At 27.1% G+C, this 26493-nt stretch overlaps 1 protein-coding gene across 1 annotated transcript; it reads left to right on the top strand.

Annotated features, from left to right (window-relative positions):
• Window positions 1-16542: 16542 nt before the first annotated feature.
• LOC101211486 (calmodulin-binding protein 25) lies at window positions 16543-17547 on the top strand. The gene has a single exon (XM_004136719.3). It carries the CDS (start codon window positions 16609-16611, stop codon window positions 17329-17331), a length of 723 nt encoding a protein of 240 aa, XP_004136767.1. The 5' UTR covers window positions 16543-16608; the 3' UTR covers window positions 17332-17547.
• The last annotated feature ends 8946 nt before the right edge of the window (window positions 17548-26493 follow it).

The raw sequence follows: 26493 nt of genomic DNA, 5'->3' as shown, positions 1-26493 counted from the left end.
CAAAGTTTGAATCTATTGATAAACATAGATGTATGTAAATCGAGTTTTTTCTTTTGACATCGTACGTTAGGAGTTGAATAAATGAGAAACATGTGATATTTATTACATTGAAATGTTGTATTCATAAGAATAATTCTAATTTTTAAAAAGAAAAAAACGTAATATATATTTTGACGTTTTGAGAATGGAGTTTTGTCTGTTGTAAACAAATTCAACAAAAACAAATCAGGCTGTGTTCTAATTTCTAATTACCTCTACTTTTTCAATTTCCTTATTTAAAAGAAAATTACAAAATTGTAATAAGTTCAATATATATATATATATATATAAAACAGTTAAAACAACAAAATCCTTTTCATGGTTTTTAAAACACTTTTCTAAAATTTTATAAGAAAATTTATGTAATGAGATTACAAACCTCCACTCTTTTATTATTTTATACCGTACCTTGACGTATGCAAAGTTTTTTGAGTTAATAATGGTTGGTTTAGTTAAACAAAATAATAAAACAATAAGAAGAAAAAGATAATTTTGGTTGAATGTGAATCTTTATAAGGTATGTTCGTTAACAACTGTCAACGGTACAACTTATAACGGTAGGAGTGTCAAAGATGTCTTGTAGTGTTTAAGATTTTACCGAACATTAAATTTGGCATGTTTTTATTGAGATCTGCGCTTTTTATTGGTATCTTTAAACTCTAAATCTTGCATTGAACAACCTCCAACAATATCTACAAACGGTAACTTAATTTAATATTTAAATATTTGTTAGCAAGGAGTATAAAACTAAAATAGAGAAGAAAGTCATAAATTAAAAAGAAATGTAATATAATTAATTTAGTTGAGAAAAAGAAGAAGAAGAAGAAATGAAAAGGAAAAGGAAATTAAAGGTGGAGTAAAGAAAGTTAGAGTGAGACAATATTGGAAATATGATAACGTGTTGAGTTTGGGGCCTGGGGGTCTCTATGTTTTTGTTTCTCAGTCAAATACGCATAAAATAATATTCATTTTTCTAATTAAACAAATAAAAAAGTTATAATTTTAAATTGTCATTGAAATTGAAATTGAAATTGAAGGTTTGTTAGCTCAAACTCGGCGTCTCGGCCCAATGCTAAATTCACATGCCTGTGAGGGACAGACAGTTTCTGCCGTATCAAGTATCAACACCTCCCCCGTTTTCAACACACTCTTCCGTTCCGTTCCGTTACATGGCCCCCACACTTCCAGCCGTCACCTACTTCCCCATTCCCCATTCCCCTCTCTCTCTCCCTCTCTCTCTCTTTTCTTTTAATATTCCCATTCTGGGAGACAACATTTTAATTACCCCTACTCTCTATTATATTCAATTCCATAAGTTTATTTTTAATAATTTAAACAAAAATAAATTTCTTAAAACACTTTTTTTTCTCTTAATAACCATAGGAATCATTTTAATCAATATTATGCATTGCATGATGGATCTATCATCTATATACATTGAATCATTTTTTGCATTGTCTTCTTCTATGTTTCTTTTCCTAAAGGGAAAAAGGAAAATTGAGGCTTCTTATTGCTACCAATCCATTCTGATGTGTATCAATATTATTTGGGAAATAGATAATGATAAAAGCTATTCTTTCAATTTTGTTTGTTTTATTTATACATCCAATCCTGCATGAGTCAAACTTATGTATTATTACTCGGGTTAAAAAGGAAAATATTTTAATGCTCTAAAATTTTTAAAATATATACAGGGAATGCTAGTGAATATGTTTATAAAAGTAGAGTAAAATATTAAGAGGATTGTAGGGTAAATTTACAAGTGTGAATAAAGAGATAATGATATTCACTATATTGGATTATGAACGTGATTATGATTACCTATCTAATTGTTTTGGTATTAATGATTTTTTATTTTATTTTTTTGGGTTCAGGAGTCCAACTTCAAAAAATGTTAAATCCCAGTTTAAAGTGCAAAAAAGTAAATGTATAGGGACAAACTCTATAGCTAGGTGCACACCACAAATTTGATTATTGATCGGAATCTTTATCTATATATATATAACTAGAATGTATAGTTAAACAATAATTGATTGAGTTTGGTTTAGTGGTCGTATAGACATAAATATTGAAATTAAAGTTTGTTTTCTTAATACAAGATAATAAAAATTTTAGCATGTGATCTTTTACATTACTAAATTAGAGAGACATTTTATCTGATTTTAATCTAAGGTATCTACGTCAAAAAATTAAGAGAATATTATTTTAAAGTGTTTTTCTGTTGAATGATTTTGATTAGCGCACTACTAATATTATGAATAGAAGAGAACATTTTCAAAGGTAATTTACAAATTAGGAGTGATTTGGTTGAGTGAATGGCTATTTTAAGTCTTAATTAGCAACCATGTTGATAAAACTAGATTGTTTCTGTCTATTCTCTCTTGATTTAATTATTACATTGTTTAAGTTCACACGTGCCAAAATTTGAATATAAAATAATTGTTTAATATAAAATTTATTATACGAACCAATGATAGAAAAAATAGGTTTATGTAAATTACTACTTAGTTAAACTCATTTTGATTATATACAGTGAACTTATTAAATAAACATGGAACTTTTGAAGTTGATGAAAAAGTCCCTTAATTAGTTAGGTTTATATTATATTGTTTAATTTAAATTAGGTTCTTTCTATAATTAAATTTTAATTCAGACATAATTTAGGTAGGAAAAGGCCATTGTATGTGATATTATCCTTTTATATATCTCCTACATTTTTCTCTTTCTAAATTCACAAAAAACATGGCTTAAATCTTAAATGGTAAAGCATGATTCTATTATATTGGCAAATAATAAGTCATAATTTTAAAAAAAAAAAAAAAAAACTTAACTAGGTATAATATGCTATATATATAATTAATTTAAGGGATGTAAAATCAATGTAGTTTAAAATAGCATTTTGAACATATCCACACAGGGCACATAAATCATTGACTAGGAGTTTAGTGCTTGGCTATATATGCATGGCTAATTAATACTTGTATTAATTGTTAGAATATTAACTTTGCATTTATAGTTTGTTTTTTTTTTTTTTTTAAATTATGAGATCCACAAATTGATATGCCAAACTTTTTTTTTTTTTTATAGAGAAAATGGTTTTCTTTCATAAATACATTGTCATTATAATTTGGTATGTTAGGTTAAGAATTGACATGATCATGTTTATGGTTATTATTATTATTGTTAGTTATTTATTTATGTAAAGTATGAGATATATTTTCATGTTCATGTCTTATTCATGTAAAAATGAGCCTAAACATGTTAATGGAGTGATTGAGACAGTGTAAAATGTATGATATAATTAATTAACATTAACTTTGAGTAATATATGTATAGTAGGTTTAACGAGATAATTAGGTAAAATAAGATTGGAAAAATAGAAAAATCAAATCAAACCACTGCTTTAGTTTTTGGTTTTTGCTCTATAATTTGATGTCTTCATTTGTATTTGGAGAAAGAAAGAAAAAATATACATATTCATTTGAATGAAAATCAATTGGACTCTTAAACAACCAAAACTTATACCACCATTTAATTTCATTGGACTACATCCTTCCATAGATAAATTATGAACATTTATTTTCATCATTAATCCAAATTAGTGATGTGATGTGTCTAGATTTGAGATTTATTGAGATTACTTACACAAATACATAATATTATATATACAAACTAAAATGAAATGGATTTTTGTTTTTTTGTGTGGTTTTAAATATATCGTGATAAATAGGGAAATAGTAGCGAATGAAACAGAGCATAATTATCGGCGTCGAATAAAAGCAAGAAAAGAGGGTTTCGATTCCCAGCCAATTTGGTCCCTTTCGTTGACTTTAATCCTCAGCCCTTGGATCGTCAACTATTTTTCTTACATGACGTGTTCTTTCATCTACCACATGATTCCTAATTCCTCTATTATTATTATTTTTTATTTTCCCCTTAAATGATAATATTTTATTTTATAATAAATTAAAAGAAGCTTTTATTCTTCCCATATTTACCATATGCCATATCTATTTTATATTAATATGTTTGGGGACCATCTTTTTTTCTTTAACCCTAATAATAATAATAATATAAAGAATAGGATAAGCAATTGAATGTTAAAATCTATATTTGATTTATCAAAATCTATTGAGTAGATAAGGTATATTTGTTTTCTTACTTTTATTTTTGTTTCCTTTTAGAATCTATATATGCATTTCCTTTTCTAAATATATACATTATTACTTTTCTTTTCTTAATCTAAATCTTCCTATTAATTATAATTAAAATGTAATGTAACGATAAAGTTGAAATACGATACCAACAAATAAGTGCTTTCTAAGATACACGAAAATCTAGTAAGGATGCACTTCAACAATATAGTTCGAAAAGTTAGAAAATTTTAAGTCTAACTCAAATGTTACGAGCTCTCGTCATTGTATACAAATATGGTTTTGTAATCATTATTTACTAATTTAACTTGTTATCATTGTAAATTTTCAAAATTATTTAAGTGGTGTGGATTAAAGAATGTATAAGTTAAACACCCATAAATATCATTTTGCCTTCATTTGTTGACCTCTCATCTTGGCCTCTTGGGTCATCCCCCCTTGTACCTTTATACATAGGCATGCATTAGGGTCAACCTTCATGAACTCTACATAATCAACCTTTATGCTATATTCTTAACTTCCATTTTAATGAATGACATTGCATATGTTATTCACAAAAAATGGTTAAATTATGTTTATAAGACAATCTAATTATAAATTTTATCACGAGCGTCATAATTTACCAACTTAAGTAGAGTCATAAATCATATATTTTTTATAAAAAAAATGTAAAAAGTTCAAATATTTGTATCTTTCTCAGACAAATGAGGAGTTTCTCAATGATTGCGTATGCATTATTATGCAACAAAACTAACCAATTAATAGTCATGTTCAAATGAAACATCACATATGGAATAGGACATTATTTTAAAAAAGATTTGGAGATTGATCCATTATTATTCCGTACAACTATGGTATTTCAAAAATTAGATTTATAATTTAACAATTTTTGTATTTATATAGTAATATGGCATAATCAAAAGTGTCACATCAACTCTTTGTTTAATGTCTCTCACAAGTTCTTAGTTACATTCAGTTAGACAAACAGTCATTTCTTTCCCTATGTGTCATCTTAAATGAAATTTTCAAATATTGATAAATAAATATTTTATATTTTTCAAAACAATTAATATTTTTATAAATTATATTGCATTTGAATTGGATTAGTAACTTTTCCTTTTTGTTGCTTTTTATTTTATATGCTGATATAATAAAAATGTCAATTTAGGTAGATGTGAAACCTATCAAATAATGAAAATGTTTACATGTCAAAGTTAATATTTAATATCATGGATGGAAATAGAATGTGACAATTTTTAGGAATTTATTTTTATTTAAACTATTTTAATAAAAATTATTCTAAATAAATAAACTAGTTATTGCAAATACCTCAACTTTTTTCCAAAATAATTTTAGTTAGTTTATCATCCTTATGTTTCCACATAGTTTCAGTTTCATTCTCTTCCATGATTGCTATTTTGTTTGAGAATCGAAATAAAAGGTGACTTAACATTTTTATTATATAAAAAATATACCCCGAAACATGAAAACTAATAATCTAAAGGTCACCTAGTGTAAAAGATAATATAAAGAACAGAACAAATGTAAGACTATAGAACTTAAAATTGATCAGAACTACCATTTGGGAACTTTTTTTCCCCATAGTTTTATCAAGCAATGCTATGAAGGAGAGATTAGCAATGTCATTTCACCAAATAAAAAGGAAAATCATAGTTAAATTATGAAACTTGCTACAACACGTTGTCTTTGTCAATAAATGACTAATGAATTTGATATTTATGGTAAATACATGGACATTAATTAAGACACTGAAGGTACTTTAATAATGCTTCTATATTAACATTGTGTCATTGTCACAAAAAAAAAAAAAATAGTAATGCCACTTTTCACCTGTAATAATAGATTTAAAAAAATAAATTATTGAATTGTAATAAGCAAACAAAGAATTGGGGATTTAAGGAGTAAATAGATTGAATGGAAGTAAAATAAGAAAAGAATGTATATAAAATTAGGAAGCATAAGAAGGTGAGAGAAGATGATGTGTGGAGGAATTACGAAATGTTACTCGGAGGGGTTAACACGTATGGTAAAAGGGAGGAGGACACGTGTGAGAAGGGCAACGGCTTGCGCTTAATGACGTGTACAATCTTATCTAACTTTTGCGGTTTATTAAAACGCTCCGTATCTCACGCGTTGTACCCCATATTCTGACTCCTCCAATGCTTCCTCTCCACGTGGCTATCTGGCGCTTTCTTTGCTCGTGATTCTATCATATCCTTACCAACCATTATGCACTTCTTATTGCTTTTCCTTTTTCTTCTTCCTCAATTATTGAATCAATTTTTCTTTTTTCATTTACCAAAAATTTACTTTACATTATATTTAACAATTCTTTCTTAATTTTTTTAAATGCAGAATTATTCAATTTTCTATACTTTTTATTTAACTTATTTTTTACCATTTTATTTTTATTTCTTATTTATAACATTTTTTTTCTATCGTGCTACAAATATTAGTTTTTTAAAAGAAAAGAAAATCAAAGTTAATTATTATTAAAAAGTTTAAAAGTTTATTTTCAATACTCCAAAATAAAATGTACCTATTTATCATAATTTAACAAAAAAAACAAAAATCCTTTTTTGTTTTATGATTAGTCTGGTTAAAATAGAATTGTTTTCTAGTATATAGATATTTTATTTGAAATAGAAAAGAATTATTTACTTTTTATAAAAAAAAATGTTTGTTTATATTCTTGACTAATTTTTTATAAAATAAATCAAAATATTTATTAAAATGATAAAATAACGTTATAAAATTTAAATATGCTTGTAATATTTTCATAATTTTTTTTGCCACAAATTTATTAAGATATTGTTTGCCAAGAAATTTATGTGGTTATCTCAAGTATCAAACATGTTTATTTTATAAACATTCAATGTGTTTATAATAATATGATGTGATATAGTATTTTTATAGAAAAGAAATATATTCGTAATTAGGTTTTATGGAATAAATTTGATTTCTAACGTACAAATGTGTTGTTGAAATCATTAATTATATGTTTAATGATCAACTTTTTTTTTCTCTTTTCAATTTACACGTGGTTGAATTTAACGTTAAAGTTTGTGAATTTAACGAACAACTACTTGATTTACTTTATTGAGATGATTATAAATGTAGTTGACAAAATTTAGACATTGGTGAATCGATCTAGTACTATATTTTCTTTTTGTCGTCATGTGTGTAACACGATTGTTGTTGTATTGTACGCCATGCACGACTGATTTTATTAGTTTTTTATTAGAAAATTTGCTAATAGTGACAAAATGAACAAACTATTTACAATTTATAATAAAATTAAGTATAATAAGTTTTATCATTTTTTTATTTTTTTGAAAAACCCTTTTTTTTATATAATTTTAAATTCAAAAATTTTAGGTGAGAATTAATCAAAAGCATTGGAAGCATTGATTCAAAACCAATTTTTATGGAATGAAATTAAAATATCAAATTAATCTTGAGTATATTGAAGACGTGCATCTTAGTGAATTAAGCTTAATTTCTGTAAGAAACAATTTTCAAAATTGTTCTTGAACTTCACTAAAATGGTTTAAAATCTCTTTAGTTCTCCCTTTTTTACATTAAATGGCAAAATTAGTTTCAAACTTTCAATTCTCCATCTATTTAATCAATAAACTTAAAAAAGAGAAAATAAAGTGTATTTAAGTTTTAATTACCGTTATTATCATTATTGCTTTGTCCTAAATGGAATACACACCAAAACTCTTAAATGTTTATAAAATTTGTATTGAATAAGTTTCTTATATATATAAAAAAAAAAATCCAATGTTAAAGCAATAAGCTAAAAAAGTAAATATGAAGAAACTGTTTTGGTGGACACCGAACGGTCTTGTAGCGGTGTGGCGTAGAGGATGGCCTTGAGAAACAATGGCTGACCCTATGGTTGCAAGTTCGAGTCCTAGTAGGTAGAGAGAGAAGGATGAGAAATTGAGATGAGATCGGCTAAGAAATATTTAGGTATTTCAAAATACCTTTTAAATTCTTCTACTTCAAAGTTTGTCATGATCTTGATCTAATTAATTAAGCATATATATATATATAGTGATAAATTTGTGTAATGAGATCACCCAACAGTTTCGTAGCCTAATGGTTTAAGAGTTTGGGTTGAAATTTGATCCAATCCCTTAGCTTATGGGTTCGAAACCTAGTAGGTGAAGAAGAAGAAGAAGATGAAAAAGAAAAAGGGTTAACCAATTTAATATTATTGTTAGGTATTCTATAATACCTTTTTGCTTTACTATTATATAGTTTTGTAGTTACATGTGATCGAAAATGTTCCCATCCTACATAATTCTTTTTTTTGTAGTTTCTAACAAATTAAATTAAAGCTTAAAAAGATGTAGCATTTTAAGAAGGGAAGAAGTCAAAATTAACAAAAAAGAAAAAAAAATATGTAGCAAATTAAAATTTGTTAATTAAACTTAAGAGCAAACACATGAGTTAAGTTGTGAATACTTTCAACGTTAAATTTTTATCATGGTGCATATAATTAATTACGTACACTTCCATCAAATACATAACTACGTGACAACATTAAATAATAGTAATAAACAATACTACTCAAATCATAAATTGATATTGAAAGCAAAATTAATGAATCAAACATGTTCATATATCTTGATAAGCAAGCCATATTTTATCATTTAAAAGGGACATTAAACAAGATGGAGATTGCCATCAAATTAATATTGAATTTGAAAGTTCTTTTTTAAGATAATGGTTTCAATTTTTTTTTTTTAATTATGACAAATATTTTTTATAACGATAGGATGAGTTAGGGATGGAAACTCATGGACATATATATATGATAAGTTTATGTGACGATAAATGCAGATTGACATTGTTAGTAGCTAGCTAATAATGTTGTTTCAAATTACCATTCTTTGGGCCTAAGTGGGCTCTTGCTTGGTCCAAACCTAAAAGTTGGTTTTAGTCTCTATCAAGGTCCATATCGGAGTTCCAAGCTCGTTAATTACTTCACTATGTTTGGATCGTGAACTACTTTAAAAGGGACAATCATTGGGCTTCAAGGCCCAAACATTGTTCTACACAAATGTGTGAATTTATGTTGTTCAAATTTAAGGGAAAAATTCATTTCAATTGATGTCGACTTTTGACAATGCAACTGTGGAACATCTAATCTCGAAGTCAATAATTATACGAACAAAAGACTATATATGTTTGAAGTAATTCCTCACACAAATCTTTTTTTTATTGTCACATCAAATTAATTTCACACTTTATTATACCCTAACCAATCACTTTCCCTTTCCCATGTAGTTTTTTTCTTAAGGGACTCTGCATTTACCTTATCACTATGCCAAAATCAACCACGTACCTCTGCTTTGGAACTTTAGTCAATCTCGAACGATTAATGCAATACCCGTATTAGTTAAACATCTACATTATTAACACGATCTAAATTATTGTCATCCTAGTAACAACTCCATATCATATAGTATAATTAAGTATACGCAACTTTGAAAGTGAAAACTATATCTGAAAAAATTGTTACATCCTTTTAGTCTCTCATTTCTTCAACAAATAATGTAAAGAGATATACATTCAATCTCCTTCAGGATATATAACAAACCGCTCTATAATTTTATTTCACAATGAAAGTGAAAGTGATAATCATGTAGTTTGAATCAAACTTCAGTATTCTTCTGCTTTTAGTTTCAACAACAGAGGTATATTGTTGTAGTTGAGATAAACATGTGATTTAAGTTTTTAGTTTGAAATGAAGGAGTGGTTAGCAACTAGTTAGGATAAAAAAGAGAATTCATTTATTAGATAAAATAGTTAGGTGACACATAGGCATATGAGATATGAGTGGAAAATAATAGTTAGGTCTAAGTTGCCAAGTTATTGTGTGACACATTATTATTATAATTGTTATCATAATCTATGAATTGATAGAACAAGAAAAGAAAACAAAAGAGATCTTAAAAACGGTTTGACAAAGAAGGAAGGTGTTCAAATTAGAGAAGAACCCCATTGTGAGACACGCGGCCCCTTTCTTCCTTCCCAACTACTTCTTTTCATTTATTCTACATATCTTTCTGTTTCTTTCTTTCTTTCTTTCTTTTTTCCTTTTATGTGTCTTTTCTTTTGTTTTGTTTTGCTTTAGGTCAACCATTGAACTCAAACCCATGGGATTCGGATCCCATTTTTTCACAGTATGAAAACATTTAATTTTGGAAACCATCATCAAAATTATATCAACTCCTCCAACCACTCATCAGCTTACATATATATCAATCAAAAGATGCAGTAAAAGATGGGTATGGTATAAATATAGCCACATTTTGATTATCTCAAAGGGGTAGACGGAGGGGTAGGGCCGGGAAAGTAAGTATATTTATTTTTGTGACCAAACTAAAAATGTGGGTTTTAAGTTGAAGCTCATGAAGGCCTATCGTAATCATGAGAAGTAAACGTAAGATCGTTTTGATTATTTATTATAACCATGCAAATATGGTACATTGTGTTTTCAAATGATAATTATATTCTTTACTTTATTTAGAAATTACAAGGAGTGGAGAAATTAGTGTTGTTCACAATCTTTGCAATTTTAACGCATTTTCAATATATTATTTTGAAGGAAAAAAAAACACATGATTTTTAGTAATTATTTGAACAATATTGTTTTGGGAAAAAAAATTAAACTAAACTAAGCTTGTTAATTACTTGGGTCTATATATATATATATATTTGAACTTTCTTATGTATTCACAAAGTTATAGTTAATACTTGAACATTGGTTTGGAAGTATTAATTGAGATGATAAAACGTTGATAATTATGATTAGAAGCGAGGAGAAGTGAAATTTGGAGACAAAAAATGTGAGTGTAAGGCCGCAAATCCCTCATTAATTAATATTGTCATTTCACACAAACCTCTTTTTATAACCCTATTTTTTCGAAAACCCCAAAGGAAAACAAAAAGAAAAATAAGTAGGGTCCATCGCACGTGCGGCTGCTCATGCTTAAAGTCAAATTTATCCTTCAATATAATTATTACCTTTTTCTATTGATTTTATTTCCCCCCTTTTCCACCTTTTTTACTGCTAAATTTTTCTCATTAAAATAAAATTCTCTCTCTTTTTATTTTACTTTTTGGGTTCATCATTGGACCCATCCCAAGTATGAAAATGGAAAGTTTTTTTCTTTTTTTTCTTCATATATTAAAGTAAATAATGTTTCTTTTAATTTTTGGTTTAAGATTCAAAATGTTTCTAACTATATTGATGTGGTTACTCACGTGCTTTTCTTATTATTAATTACTTGGAATAATTTTTATTATCTTTTGTCAACTAAATAATAAACAAATGAAAAGAGATGAACTTTTGTAATTAAGGCCCCATTCCATGAGCTGGGTTTTCTTTATTGATTTTCAAATTATTACTTCTTTTTTTGTTTGCTTAATCCAAATTGTGATATTTGTAAGTTCTATCTTTTAAAAATAAAATGGTTATGAGATTGTTTTTTAATTATATATTATAGATGCAAAAAAAATGCACCCATGATTGATGTTATTTATAAACCATTTAAACCAAAAAATCAAAACATTTCAATTCCATTTGGTAAATTTTTATTTGTTATAATAAAATTTTGAAAACTAGATGATTCCTTTTGTAGAGTTTGACTAAAAATGTAATTAATGAGAAAAATACAAATCGTTTTAAGAAATGGAAAATGATAGGATTGAATTACCTCTTTACAATACTTTCACTTGTCATTTTCTTGCTTCATCTCATGTTTTTTAAAACCATATACCAAAAAGAAAAAAAGATAAATGTTTTTTGTTCTGAATTTTGTGACAATTACTTTCTCCCAATCTGCTTGGTACAGTTTTCATAAATTCTTCTTCATCAAATTGTAGGGAAAATAAAATTAAGGCCTCATTTAATTTTAATTTGACGTCGATTTCTCTTCAAATTCATTATATATGGTGTCTTATTATTTTCCTTGAAAGAAAACATTTAAATTCTTAGTTTTATTTAACTGATTCTCTAAAGAAAAGAAAGAAATGAAATAAATATCTAGGAGAGATGAAATGAAATAGAGAGAAATTAAATTAAATGAATCAGCATCACACATCACATCAAATCTTATCTGTACAACATTAACATTATTTTTCTATTTTTATCTTTTAATTATCATTATTATTATTATTACTGAATTACGTCACATTTTCATCACCCTACCGTATGCAGCCACGTCATGGCTGGGCTCTTTACTAAATAAATTAAAATAAATAATTCTAGAATGTTGGCAAAAGCCTTTTCACTCAGTTTTATCAATACTTCAAATGCTTATCAAATATTTTAGTGCTTCCCAGTCAGACAATGCATCTATATTACTATTAACCTATTTTCAGTTTTGCTAAGAAGAATATGATCAATGTCTTTATTTCTTTGAGACAATATATAAGGTATATATCCTGATCAAGTTATCATCCAAGATCATCCCAACTCCATTACACTACAAAACTAAGAGAAGAGTATATTATACACAGAAGCAATGGAAGAAAAAATAAATAAATAAATTGAAAGTTTGAAGATAAGAGCAAAAGGGAAGAGAATCTGATTTTTTCTCTCTTTTTCTTTTCTTCTTTTGAGGAAACAGGAAGGAAGGTTCGTTGATAGATAATAGATTTAGGGTATTTTTAGGAAGATAGCATCCATGAATTCCATCAATCCTCAGTCTCATCACATCACTCCTCTTTTTACGATCGAACTTTTAACTCCTCACTCTAATTTCTTTTTTCCCACGTAACCATACTGTTCATGCCTCAGTATTTTTATATTTGTATGGATTAATGTCTTTATATATCAAGAGTACATTCATAATTTTACTATAGAGCACAGCAATAAAATGTTGCCAATGTAAATATATACTATAAATAATAAATACGTGAACTTTGTTTGAGATCAAAAATGATTTATTTATTACTTTTATTTAGATATTTTTAACGCCATTGTAAGAGATTAAGATCTCAGTATTTACATCGATGTCAACATTTTAAAACTTGTCTAACGAGTGAATATATTACTATTTTTTACAAAACATAAAAAAATGAGAAATGTAATATACGAGAGGTTTGGTCAATTATCAACTTAAGTATTGTGCATGCATTTTCCACAATATCATTCATAATACAACTAGCAAATTATCATAGATTTGACCAATTGAGTGATACATGTTGAAATACTCAATTAACTAATTGTCTTAATTCGAATGTTTACCATTATATTGATTGATTGGTGTATTCTAAGCATTTTTATTTTAGTGTTACAGTCAAAATTAGGTCTTGTACCACTCTATTTAAAGAGAGTATATTGTCTTCATACATGGTAGTAGTTTTCTCTCGTGTATGTAAATTGTATTAGGCAAAATTCATATTTATTTGTTATGTAGTATACAAATCAATACAACGAATAAATATTTATAATACTTTTAACTTTAACTAAGAATTAAATAATTTATTCAATTTAAGTACAATAACAATAAATTTATATTTAAATTACAAAAAATGACTTAAATTGTGTTGGATATATGGGGTTACCAATTCGAAGAAACGTGTAACAAATATATTTTCTAATCAAACCAACGAAAAAGATAAAAAGAAAAACAATTACAACCTAGTTTTTTCCATCAATTACGATAATGAGAGACTACTTTTTGAGAAGATATATATCTTTCCATGTTAAACAAAAACTTAAGACGATGTCAAAACATCAAATGAGTAACATATTTCTAACTTTTTAATATTGTTTTGTTCTTGTTATCAAAATTCTTCGTACATGATGATAATCAAGGCAAAGTACCTCGTAAAGATATAAGTTGTTAATGTGTCAAAATCTAAATCAAACAACACTATAAATTTGTTTGTACAAATAGACTAAGACTCATGTAAATCAAGTAGATGTCTGGTCGGTAAACAAATAAAAAATGAAATGATAGTAAACATCAATTCAAATAAATTTACTAACTTGCATCATGGTCTTTTATAAGTTTTCATGCCTTATTATTACTTTTTAATTGAGATCAAGTTTTGGAATCTATCTAATGGATGGTTTAAACATGATAATTTTCATATTATTCATCAAATTTGGCCTCCACTGGAAAGCCTGGAATACACTATTTAAAATAACAAAACATTAGAAACACAATCTAAATTTTGAACTCCTTTATATTTGATTGATAAGGAAATTTCTTTTTTTAATATAACCATATTAAAATAATTAAAACATGTCAAATTCAAAACTAATCTAAGATCTAACAATTTATGAATATAATTAAAATTTAAAACATTTTCCCCATTCCTCTAATTTTCTATTATTTTATTGATCCAACTAAAATCTAAGGTTGGAAAACTTCATAATGCGACATTGCAATACACCAAAGTAATTGGTGGCATGGTGCATCCTTGAACAACGATGTGACACGTTTTCAAATTGCACAATAATAAATCCCTCCCTGTGAATCCATAGATGCAATTTGTCATTTATCATCTCAAGAAATTTTCTAGATCTAACCATCATAGTAAAAAACAAAAAGAGAATATTTCTGAAGATAACTACTAATTTTCATATAATTTTATTTTAGGATCATAATTCAACAATAGTTATTTCTACAAATTAAAAAGTAGAATATTAATTATTAACATTAGAAACAAAATTATAAGAAAATGAAATGAAATGAGGGAGAGAGATGTTGATTAATGGGAGGCGTACGCGTGGTGAAGTCCCCGTGGGAAATTTGAGATAGAATTGACTCATTGAGTCAAACAAAAATCCAACCATGGTTAAAATCTAACTCTCATTCTCAATTTCCCCTTCTTCTATAATTACTTTCATTACTTAGCAGCATCATATTAAACTTCTATTCACATTTATAAACTTCTATATAATCATGAATTCCATTAATCAATCATTATATCATTAAAAGAATAATCTTAAATCTATTATTTTCTAATAAAATCTCACTAATGCAAGTATAATTAAATAATAAACATTTTAAATTCATTTGTTACGGTTTTTTATTTTTGAAATTTTTACAAAATAAGAAAATATTTTAACTCTTTGAACCAAAAATTTATTTAATTTTTTCTTTTAAAAAACTGTTATGAAACACATATCCTAAATTGCTATTTGAATAATCTAAATATTAGTAATCTAATATTGTTATGAAATTCTCATCCCTTATATTTAATTTCAAAATTTTAATGTTACTTACTAGCATGATACTAAATTTCTATTCACATGTCTAATTTTATTTTATATTCATGGATTTGATTAATCAATCATTATATGGTTAAAAAATATCAAACATACAAAAAAAAAAAAAATCTAAAATGTTAGAATCTAAATAGAACTAGAACATCCAGAATTTTAACTTTGAAAATTATTTTTGTATCATTTTAAAATTTTAATCATAAATTTAATATCTTTAAAAAAAAGACTTGATCAAACTTTAAAAACAATAAAATGTGTTATAAGTTTAATATTTTTAAAACTATTACTAAAGTATGAGGTTTGATTTAGTAATGATTGTGTTTTCAGTTTTTGAAAAATATACCTTCAAATACATATTTCACCCTTTTTTGGTTTATTATTTAATGTTTATTAATATTTAAAAAAATTAAGTAAAGTTTTGAAAAACTAAAAGTAAAAAATTATTTTTTTTCTTAAATTATCTCATGAATTAAACTCTTTTTAGTTAGTGAAGATACAAACATTGTAATAATATTTTGTTAGTGATTCAAATGGTGAAAAATAATTTTAAAAACCACTCTAAATATGTTTCTAACCATAAAAAACCATTTTTAATGATATAAAAAGTACTTTTAAAATTTTAAAATTAAATATTAATAGAATTCAAATGATTAAAAATATATCTTTAATAAAAATAATTTTAACTATTTCAGAAAAATATTAATAAAAATTCAAACTATTTATAAAATCTAAAAAAATTTAGATTTGATATATTATTATTTTTATCAACGTTATTAAAATATAGGGGTATTTATGAATATGTATTGTTTATAAATCTAAAAATGTTCTTTATTTTTTTGTAAATATTTTGATTATTTTTTACAATGTCTAAACATGTGACTAATAAAAGTAAGAGGAGATATGTTTAAAAGCAGGGTTAAAAAGGTCCAATTTTAATGGTGATGTGTGTATAGTACGGAACAAAAAAAAAGAAAAAAAGAAAAAGAAAAGAAATGCTGACGCGTGTTCTCTTTTGAAACAACGCGTTTTCTCCCTTCACTACCGCCCTATTTATTCTCCTTCTTCCATTTCCCCCTTTCTTCCTCATCACTCCATTCTTCCTTCTTCAACCTTCCAATTCCCATCCTTCCTATGGCTTCCTCTGATAATTTCCCCTCCTTTCTTAACACTTGGTCCTTCCGCTCCACCTTCCAAGACCCATGGCTTTCCGATCCTTTCTCCCGCGAAACTCAATCTCTCACCAGAGCTCTTCAATCTTCCCTTCTCCCTTCCTCCGATACTCCCCACTCCTCCTTCCTCGACCTCATCTCCCCCGATTCCAACGACCCCACTCCCACCGTTTCAGGTATCTCCGCTGGTGCCGCTCCCGAGCTCGACACCCCCCCTCCTCCTCCCTCCTCCAAGCGACACAGGTCTACTATTCCCCCTACAGGCGGGAAGGTCTCCAAGCGCAAATCTAGAGCTTCCAAGAATCATACAACGTTTATTACGGCCGACCCGGCCAACTTCCGGCAGATGGTACAGCAAGTCACGGGTGTTAGGTTTGGTAACTCCCAAATCCAGATTCCCCCAATTCTTAAACCCGAGCCGCAAAGGGTCAGTGCTCGTTTCTCTGTGTGCGGCGGTGATGGACTTCCGACGCTTGATACATCCGCGTTTTTGCTTAACAACACCCACCACCAGCAGCAGCAGCAGCAGCAGAGCTCCGGGAGTGGATCGGAAATTACTCAACCGGGTCCGGTTTCGTTTGGGTCGGAGTTGGAGTTAGAGTTACCGAATCACGGTCCAATCGGGTCGGATTTTGATACATTTTCGTCTTTTCCTACTCTTGAGTCGTGGAAGGCTGTCATCTGATTGTGGAATTGGATAGATAATTTTCTCCCTTTTTTTCTTGATTTTATTTTATTTTTGGAAATTAATATTTAGTTTTTTTTTTTTTTTTTTGAGGTAGTAAGATGATGGGATGGACATAAGGTTTTTTTTTCTTTTTTCTTTTTTGGAAATTAGTGGTGTAATGTAACGCTAAAAATAGTAAAATTATCAATGCCTACTTTTTTTTTTTCCTTCCAAGGAATTCTAAATTTTTGTTCTCATTGTTATTCTTACAACGCATTTGCCTTTTTGTCTCGAAAATGGACAAAAGCTCGGTAACATTTGATCACATACCACTTGATATACAAATTGTGCTAGTAACTGTGCAAACTATGCTATATATTGTATATGAGGTTTTAAGTGTAATTGGTATGCACGAATTTGGCTAATATATGCTGCTTTGGGTGATGTTAAAAAATTTGGCCCTTTGACTAAATTCACTCTAATGGGGTTAGTTTGTATAACTTAAAACATTATTATATTTTATATATACCTCTTCTATTTTGAATTCTTCTCGAATGTTTCCAATTTAAGTTTTATTGTATACAAATTCATGTGTAATTAAATCTTATATTATAGTCCATGTATTTCTTTTTATTAAAAAATAAAAATCTTTTTGAAGTTATATATATATAATACAACTTTTTTAAGGGAAATAAATACATAAATAAATAAATAAATCTAAACGATTGATAATACCATGGTGAGGTAATATTTCTTTTTTTCCCTCTTTATTAATCTTTTTGAAATTTCCACTGTTTTGGTTCCTATTTTCAAACTAATGTTTTTTTCTCTCTCTCATAAAGTTGCTTCATAAAGTAAAGCACGAGAGAGTGCATATGCAATTCCAATTCTATAATTTTAATATATATATATACTTGTTTTCATCAACTGTCATCATGAATGTTCATGAATTATGGTATTAAACATCTATAATAATAATAATCATATAAATTCTTTTTTTAAAAATCTAACCTTCTTTGAATTTCTTGCACAATAATCAAATTTTACAAATATGTTTTTGTACCTATCTCCCCTCCAACTCATCCATTCTTTTAAAACTACTACTTGAGTCAATGCCATTAATAATAATAAAAAGCAACACTTCAACTTTTTTTTAGCCTATTCCAATTTCCAACCACATAATTACAAAAGCAATTCAAAAATACTTGTTTAAATAAAAAAACAAGAAGACAATTGTAAAAAATCACCTTTTACCATAGACGGGTGGATCATAATTATATATTATTAAATCGTAAAATTTAGCCAATTTTAACATGTTTAAGGGTATAATTTTGTAATTGACACCATGTCGTAGACCGATAATTTTTGAAATTTTTAGTAAAATTTTATAACATGGTATATCACACATATTTGTATATCATATATAGATGAGTAATTGATTTGTTGAATGCAAAAATAAAGAATATTTAAGAGTGGAAAGATGAAAAAGTATGGATGGGAAAAAGCAAACATTTGGCTTTTTTGCTTCTAGAGAAAAAATAAAAGAAGAAAAATGAATGTATCCAAAAACGTCTAATCAAATGTTGTCTCTTTTAACCTTTTTTATCTTTAAAGCGTAATTTTTGGAGGAACCTAAAAAGCCAACTCCCTCTCTCTCAATCTCCATCTTTCATTTGTGTTTTCTAAAGGAATCATATACTTTTAAACTCTCCCATTTTAAAGTTTGGATCCTTAGTTCTTCATCTCAATGCTATATTATTGTAACATGGGATGATGAGATGTTGGTTTTTAATAAGAATTCAATAGTATTGGAGGAAGTTTATTATTTTATAGTCTTTGAGTTATAATTGTTTCTTTACATGCATTTCGTTTTTGTATTAGTAGAAAATAGTAAATTCCTCAACAAATTAAATCAATATAGAGCAAGGTTGTAGGAGGTGATATTAGATGTGAATTGAACTACCCTTTTATTGACCACTAGATTAGATTTTGAACATGGACTAGAGTAAGAAAAACTTACCGTATTCAATAGTGAATTGCTATGCTCTACATCTATGATTTGTCTTCCTAAGGTTGAGACTCTAGCCAATATTTGTTCTTTTTTTAAAAAAGAAAAAATTGTTACAAATTGAATTGCTTGTTATTTTTTTTTTAGGAAAGATTGAAAATATGTGAAGTGATGGTGAGAAAACAAGTATAATTTTTAGAAATCAAAACTAAAAGTTAATTTTATAGCAATGCAAAATTAAGTGAAGCAATGTATTTGACTATTAATTAAAACAATAAACCAAAACTACTAAAAAAATTGGGTTTATTTGACTCATCCACCACCACCAACTTCACAAAAAAGGGCATTTACTATACTAAAATTAAAATGATGAAATTGTTAGTAAATATTTGAAGGATGTATAAGGATCAAATAATATTAAAGTTGAAGAAGTGGAGAGATGAAAAGAGATTAAAGCTATAATTTGAGTATTAATTAATTAATTTTTTGTAGACAATACCATATGAATACTAATTTGATATAATATATATATTAGATGAGTCAAATTCAAAAAGTTGCCAAAAACTTATCCCAAAACTATTGGCTTTTTGTCACGTACCAATGCAAAAAGAGATTCTCTTAAGAATTTTCCCATTATTCCTTTTTATATTTCCAAAAATATTGTGGGCTTTTTAATTAATTAACAATTAATTATCATAAAACACCCCACTTGATCAAATTAATTATCTCTAATTTTTCCTCTTTAATTATATATCATTTCTTTTGGGAGTGGAACATGTTAAATAATTTTACTACAATATAAAAATACATATATTTAAGTAATACTAATCCATGTGATAGATGATAAAAATTAATATAGAAATAATTCATCAAGATAAGAACGATACATTATCATTCTTCAAGTCGAACGTAAGTATAATACAATTTGATCTCGTGATATTTAGTTGACTCAAAACGTGAAAGATAACTTGAGTTAAAATTTTAATTAACGATTTTTTTAAGAGGACTAGATCGTGTAGTATGAGATTGTGTAATAATTAATTAATGATCTAATTACAAAGTTTTGTTAGAATAAATTATAGATATTGAGTTAATAAATTATTTAATTGCAAGTGCAAATGAGTTCAGTGAAAGTCAAAAAGTTAAATTAAATAAATTGGTAGCTAATGTGTTAGGTAGTTGGTGTAGGCTGACTTTGGTCTACAAATTACTTCTTCTTTTCTTTATTTATTTATTAATTTAAGAAAATAAAAATAAAGAAATAAAGAAATTGCAAAATATTTATATAATTGTTGTTTTTGAAGGTTTGAAGAGGTCCAAGGGGCAACCTTGGTCATTTCCAAAGGCACATGGCCTTGCTTCTCATCCTTTGACTATTTGCTTTTTGATTTTCCCAACCTATTTTTATTATTATTATTCTCAACCATTTAATTTTTTTTTCTCTCTCATTTTTCAAAAAAATAAATATTGGGTCAATATCAAATTTCATGCTAAAAACCAAAATAATCTTTAATATTTAAATTTTTGTGGTCAAAATAGAATTATGAAAGCCTTATTTTAAAATGTAGATTCTAATAAATATTTTAGGGATAGCAAGATTTTAAGTTAGTCCATTTCAATTTTAAATTTAAGAAAAAGGAAAAACGGAAAACCTTTTACGAGTCTATTTTTTGGGTGTTTTCCTTTTCAACACTCATTTTTGCTTGATGTATGCAATAATTTATTGTACTGTTTTAGGTTCAATTATATTTTTATTTAGATAATTTAAGATATAAATTTTACTAAACCAAGTCGAGTTTTGCAGCTTTTATTAGTAATTAGACATAATTCAACTCTTTTACATAAGAAATATACAAATATAAGGCTCCCAACTTGGAAGAGAAGAATTTAAAATAAAAAGAAAGAAAAGGGACATAAATGGAAATGAATAGGAAAGTAAAAAGATATATGTGTGTGTGTTGGGAGATCACACATACCAAGGGTCCATTGGGCAGCGTCATGTTGAAGGTCAATGTCAAACCGTTTGCAAAGGGACAGCCATACCATAGAAAATCAAATCAATTAATTAAATAATAACAAAATTCATTATTATATACTTTATATTATAAAAATCTATTTTTAGACGGAATATTTCTGTGACAGAGACGACAGATGTAATAACGTATAGGTAACATGCCATTTTCCTTACTTTTTCTAATCCAATTGACATACTAAAATGTGAGTGAACCAAAGATTTGTGATTAACGATGGATACCGAAAAAAAAAAAAACTCCATTTGAATATAATTAGTATTTATTTTTTAAAAAAAAGAAGAAAAGGAATGGAAGGAAGACTGACCAAGTAAACGGTGGTGTTGCTGTCTATCGCTTTCCGTGGGGCCTAAAACGCACCGCATTGATTGATGCTTTTGATTATTTTCCTTTTTTTCTTTGCTTCTTCCTTTCATCTTCATTTTATTTTTATACATTAAATTTAAAAATCTAAATTCAAGTCTTCAATGGATTGCAATCCAAACCAATTAGAGTAAGATTCTTTCTAAAATACACACTCTTACACCAAAAAAAAAAGAAAAAGCAAAGGAATATTATATCCTTATCTCTTACTTTACAACTCAATTAATCGGATTTTCATTATGTATGTATGTATACGATACCTTTGTGTTATCGACATACATGGCAATCACCTTCCAAATATTTTAACCCGAAACAAAAATAAAGGTAAATTGATGTGAAATTAATACAAGAACTAGATTGATCTTCTAATAATATTCCCATGATTAACAATATCAATTTAACTAGGGAATTGAATATATTCTCCAATCCCATTTCACTCGTTTACGATTTTTCTAAAAAATAAATGGGAAATTATGGTGAATGAAAATAGAAATAGAGTGGTTACTGTTACTATGTCAAAACTTGGCTTCATTAGTGACTTCAAATCATAAGAGTAAGGTTTTTTGTTGGTTGGCATCACACACATGAGTGTAATTTCATCTACCCCACCCATTTCTTTTGTTTTATATCTCATTTTTAAATCCCTGCCTCTCTTTAATTATTTCATCATCCACCAACACACATACTATATATATATATCTAAGGCTAAATTGTACATTTCATTTCTAAAATTTTAAATTTTTGTTAAATAAAATTATTATTTTAAAATGGATTGAAATAAGTCAATGAAAATCTTTAAAAGTGCCTAATAAAAGTAAATGTTATGACCAATAGATAGTTCAAATTTTAACCAAAAAAATGTTAGAAATTTATTAGATGAAAAATAAAAGTTTGATATGATTAAGTTTAAGACGTATAAGAAAAATAAAATTTGAAAACTTATAATGAGATTTTTATAAAATTATTAAGGATCTATGTGCTATGACATTATATTTAGTTGTTCTTTTTAGAGTTTCAATTAAATTTTCTTATTTTTTAAAATATCTCCCAACAATATGTTCTCTTAAAAGCTTATTTATGAAAATTTATGAATTTTTTTTTTGCCAATTTCCATTATAAAAGTTGAAAGAAAGAAAAACAATCAATTTATGTCACAAAATTTGGAAAGTTTCAACTCTCTATAATTTGAAATATATTTATATTAATTTAAACTCAATATTTTTTTTTATAAATGTACCAATTTGTTAATTTAAAATTTTAAAAAGTTGTAGTCAAGCTTAAGAATTGAAAAGAGACATATATATATCTAAGTTATCAAATAGCATCATAATTTTTTAAGACTAAAGTTGAGTATAATAATATAAGTGATATAAGTTAAAATGCTTTATAAAGTTTAACGTTAAATTAATATTATAAAACGAAAATTTTACCAACAAATTTTAAGACAAATATTAGATAATTCTTCTAGGTGACAAATTAAAACTATAAATATATAATAAGAACTGAATTAATAAAAAAATTTATTTAAGAAGCATTATTTACCTTATTTAAGTTATAACGAAAACGAGACAATAATAAACTAATTAATATTGTTTGAAACCTTATAGACAATAAGATAAAATAAAACGAAACGATTTTCTATAATAATTATAAAAATAACAAAACAAAAAAGAAACCATTTAATATTGTATTACTTTTCTTTTAAACTCGATGGTCCCAATTGCATTATTTATTAAAATCTTAATGTGTAAAAGATATTGTTTAAAGTACTAATTAAGATATTTGTAAAATTTGAAAATATTTTCACTTACGTGTCTCTATAATTCAAAATACCTCTAAAATATGTTTCAATTTTATCATAGAAAGTTACTAAATTATGAATTGTTTTTTTGGTAAATTATTAGTTTAGACCCCAAACATTCATAAAGCTTTAAACTCTGTAGTGTTATGTTTAAGGTTTTGATATATATATATATGGTAAATTTTTAACTTATTGTTTTCTCTTTTTCCAATAAAATTTTAATTTTGATAAACTTAATTTGAACCAGACTATTTTCGAATTAAAACGATTAGAATTTTAAGTATAAAGTCTAATTAATGTAGTCTATTGGAAGAGATGTAGATACATGTAAGAAAAGAAATTAATTGATGCAATTAGGAAAATGAAAGATTTAAATAGAGATAATTAAGAAGAGAAAAAAGAAAGGAAAGAAATGATGGCAAGAACACAGGGGTATTTACGTAAAGTGAAAAGAAAACAATAAAAAAAAAGGGTCAAAAATAGCGGAGGGTGTACTTGATTGTACAGTCTCACCCCTTTCTTCTTTTTGACGGATTAGGACCTCGACGGTTACCCTTACCCACGACTTTCAACTTTTCTTTCTCACCGCCTACTCTTTTTGCGCCACGTGTTTTCATACCTTATCCTCTGCCCTCATCCTCATGCTTTACCCTCCTGCACCCCCATCGTCACTGCTTACCTAAGACAGAGAGAGATTTGAAATCCTTCGTTTCGTCCTAATCAACGGTCAATACAATTTTGTATAGATTTTCTATTTCATTCGCTAACTGGGCCCACTTTGAAAGATGACGTGTCGAGTGTATTTTTGTCTGTCCTTGTCGAGCTGTCACCTCATCACCCTTGAAGGAGACTATTTGTAATTTTTGTTCTCCATGACATCACACTTGCGTTTTCCTTACGTCATATATATAATATATGAGAATTTACTTTTCGATTTTATTAAGAAAAAGGGAAATTCTTTTTCGATTGTTCTTCTCTTAAAAATATTTCTTACTGTAAAGTATTGTGTGTGAAAAGTCGACTTTCCATTTATTTTATAATTTTAATATACTTCCTTTTTAACTTTGAAATATTATTAATTTATAAAAAATTTGTGTGTTTGATAGTGGGGTGACAAAATCTAGTTGAGAAAACATTTGATCTTGGTGAATGATCGACGGTAAACTTTTAAGTTAGGAGAAAACACTGTTTGCAAAATAGTTAGAATAGTCATACTACAATGCTTACATTAAGACACTTGAGCAAGTTTGGTGATTTATGGAGGATGGACTTCCAAAAAGGGAGAGCTTAGCCTCGACCTCAATGCTAGCTTGAGATTGTGCAAGCCAATTAGTCAGTGAGGCACAATTAACTCTCCTATTATTTGCTTTGAACTCTTCTTCGACATGTAGGGCTAAGCTTGAAAGATGGTGAACCTATAAATTCAAAGTTGTAGGATTAAATTTGTAATTTAATTTAGTTTTTACTATTTGGAGTCAAAGAATTAGCTAATATAGTCTAATGTTATAATTATAGTTTAGTTATAATGATTTTTGTTTGAGGTGGAGATTAGTTTTGTTTGTGTTATGATAGCGTGTATTTGAGAGGTAAAATAGTACATTATTGTAGCAAGGAATAAAAAGAATAATGAGCGTACGTAAAATACGGTTGTAAATGAGGATTTTATAATAATGTTATTATAGTCCTTACTTATTCCAAACTCTCCCTTAATAAGTTATCAAATAGTTATAAGATTTGAGTTTGATCATCCTTAAATTTAAAGTGTTGGGAAAAGGGGAAGGTGTAATGGATGAATGAAAGTTTTTTACTATAGATGGTAAAATAACAATAAAATGATTAAGATATCTATTCATTCATTCATGTATATTTCAATAATAACAAATATATGATATATTGGTATATTCATGAAATAATGGGATCTCTTATATTTCCAAATCAAGGACCACAAAGGGAAAAGGCAACATCAATGTTTGTCCCAAAAGAGGTAATTTGTTTCATCATTCATCTACATCTAACAATGAGCACTATCTTTTGTGCACCCCTAACTAAACACTTAATTATTTTATGTCATGTCACGTGTCACCTTTTCTCCATTTAAAAGTAAATTTTTAGAATTTTTTTTACTTATTAAAGAAAAGAAATTATGAAATTAGATGTAGTCTAGACTGCACTTAATCATTGCTCGTTTGATATTATGAACATACGTTGAGAGATAGATAAGTTGTGTGATAGTTTTTTTTTAATGAAAAAGTTGTACTTCGTTAACAAAAGTACGATTATATAGAAAAAAACAACAGTCTAATCAAAACAAGTTACTATAGTAACTACATAATTTTAAAATGAAGTACAATTGTTTTGTCATTACTGTTTATTCTAAATTGTATCAATCAAAAGTTTGATATTACAACGATCATAGACTCATAATTGAATTTGAAAATGACACGTTGGAAGTTTTTTATTAGTCTAAGATGTGTCACAGATGACATAAATGAGTTGTTGAGAAGTTCACTCATAATGTCTCTTTTGACTTTTGGATGTTATCATTTGACTATTAATAACAATGAGAATCACAAAAAAGAAAGAAATGTCCAACATGAATTCCTTGCATTAAAGTTCATAATCCAGTTGACTTTGAACTTCATATGAGAGAATTAAATAGTGAGACACCTTCCATTTGTGCATATCTCAAACCCATCATGCGTATACTAATTAACGTCTTGAAGAGCCTTGTTGAAGATCAATATACACTAAATACTGTCTTCAAATGCCTTGATGTTGAATGAAGCTAAGCTAGGCTAAAGCAATTCAATTATAGCTAATTATCATATAGTTGCATCGTCATACAATATTGACCAGGAATCTTGCAAGAATGTCTTAGTTCAATTCCATTGACTTGGATACCAATTACTTTTAGTTTGCTTTAATCCTCAAGCTTATTGAACTAAAATAAAATTTGTACATTAATTTCCCTCCCATGA

The sequence above is a fragment of the Cucumis sativus genome, chromosome 3 (assembly GCF_000004075.3).
Source record: "Cucumis sativus cultivar 9930 chromosome 3, Cucumber_9930_V3, whole genome shotgun sequence".
NCBI classification, from domain to species: domain Eukaryota; kingdom Viridiplantae; phylum Streptophyta; class Magnoliopsida; order Cucurbitales; family Cucurbitaceae; genus Cucumis; species Cucumis sativus.
This window is presented reverse-complemented; position numbering and strand designations above follow the sequence as displayed.

Bases quoted from the DNA above. Each gene is read 5' to 3' on its own strand.
- LOC101211486 (XM_004136719.3), top strand. From the start codon at position 16,609: ATGGCTTCCTCTGATAATTTCCCCTCCTTTCTTAACACTTGGTCCTTC.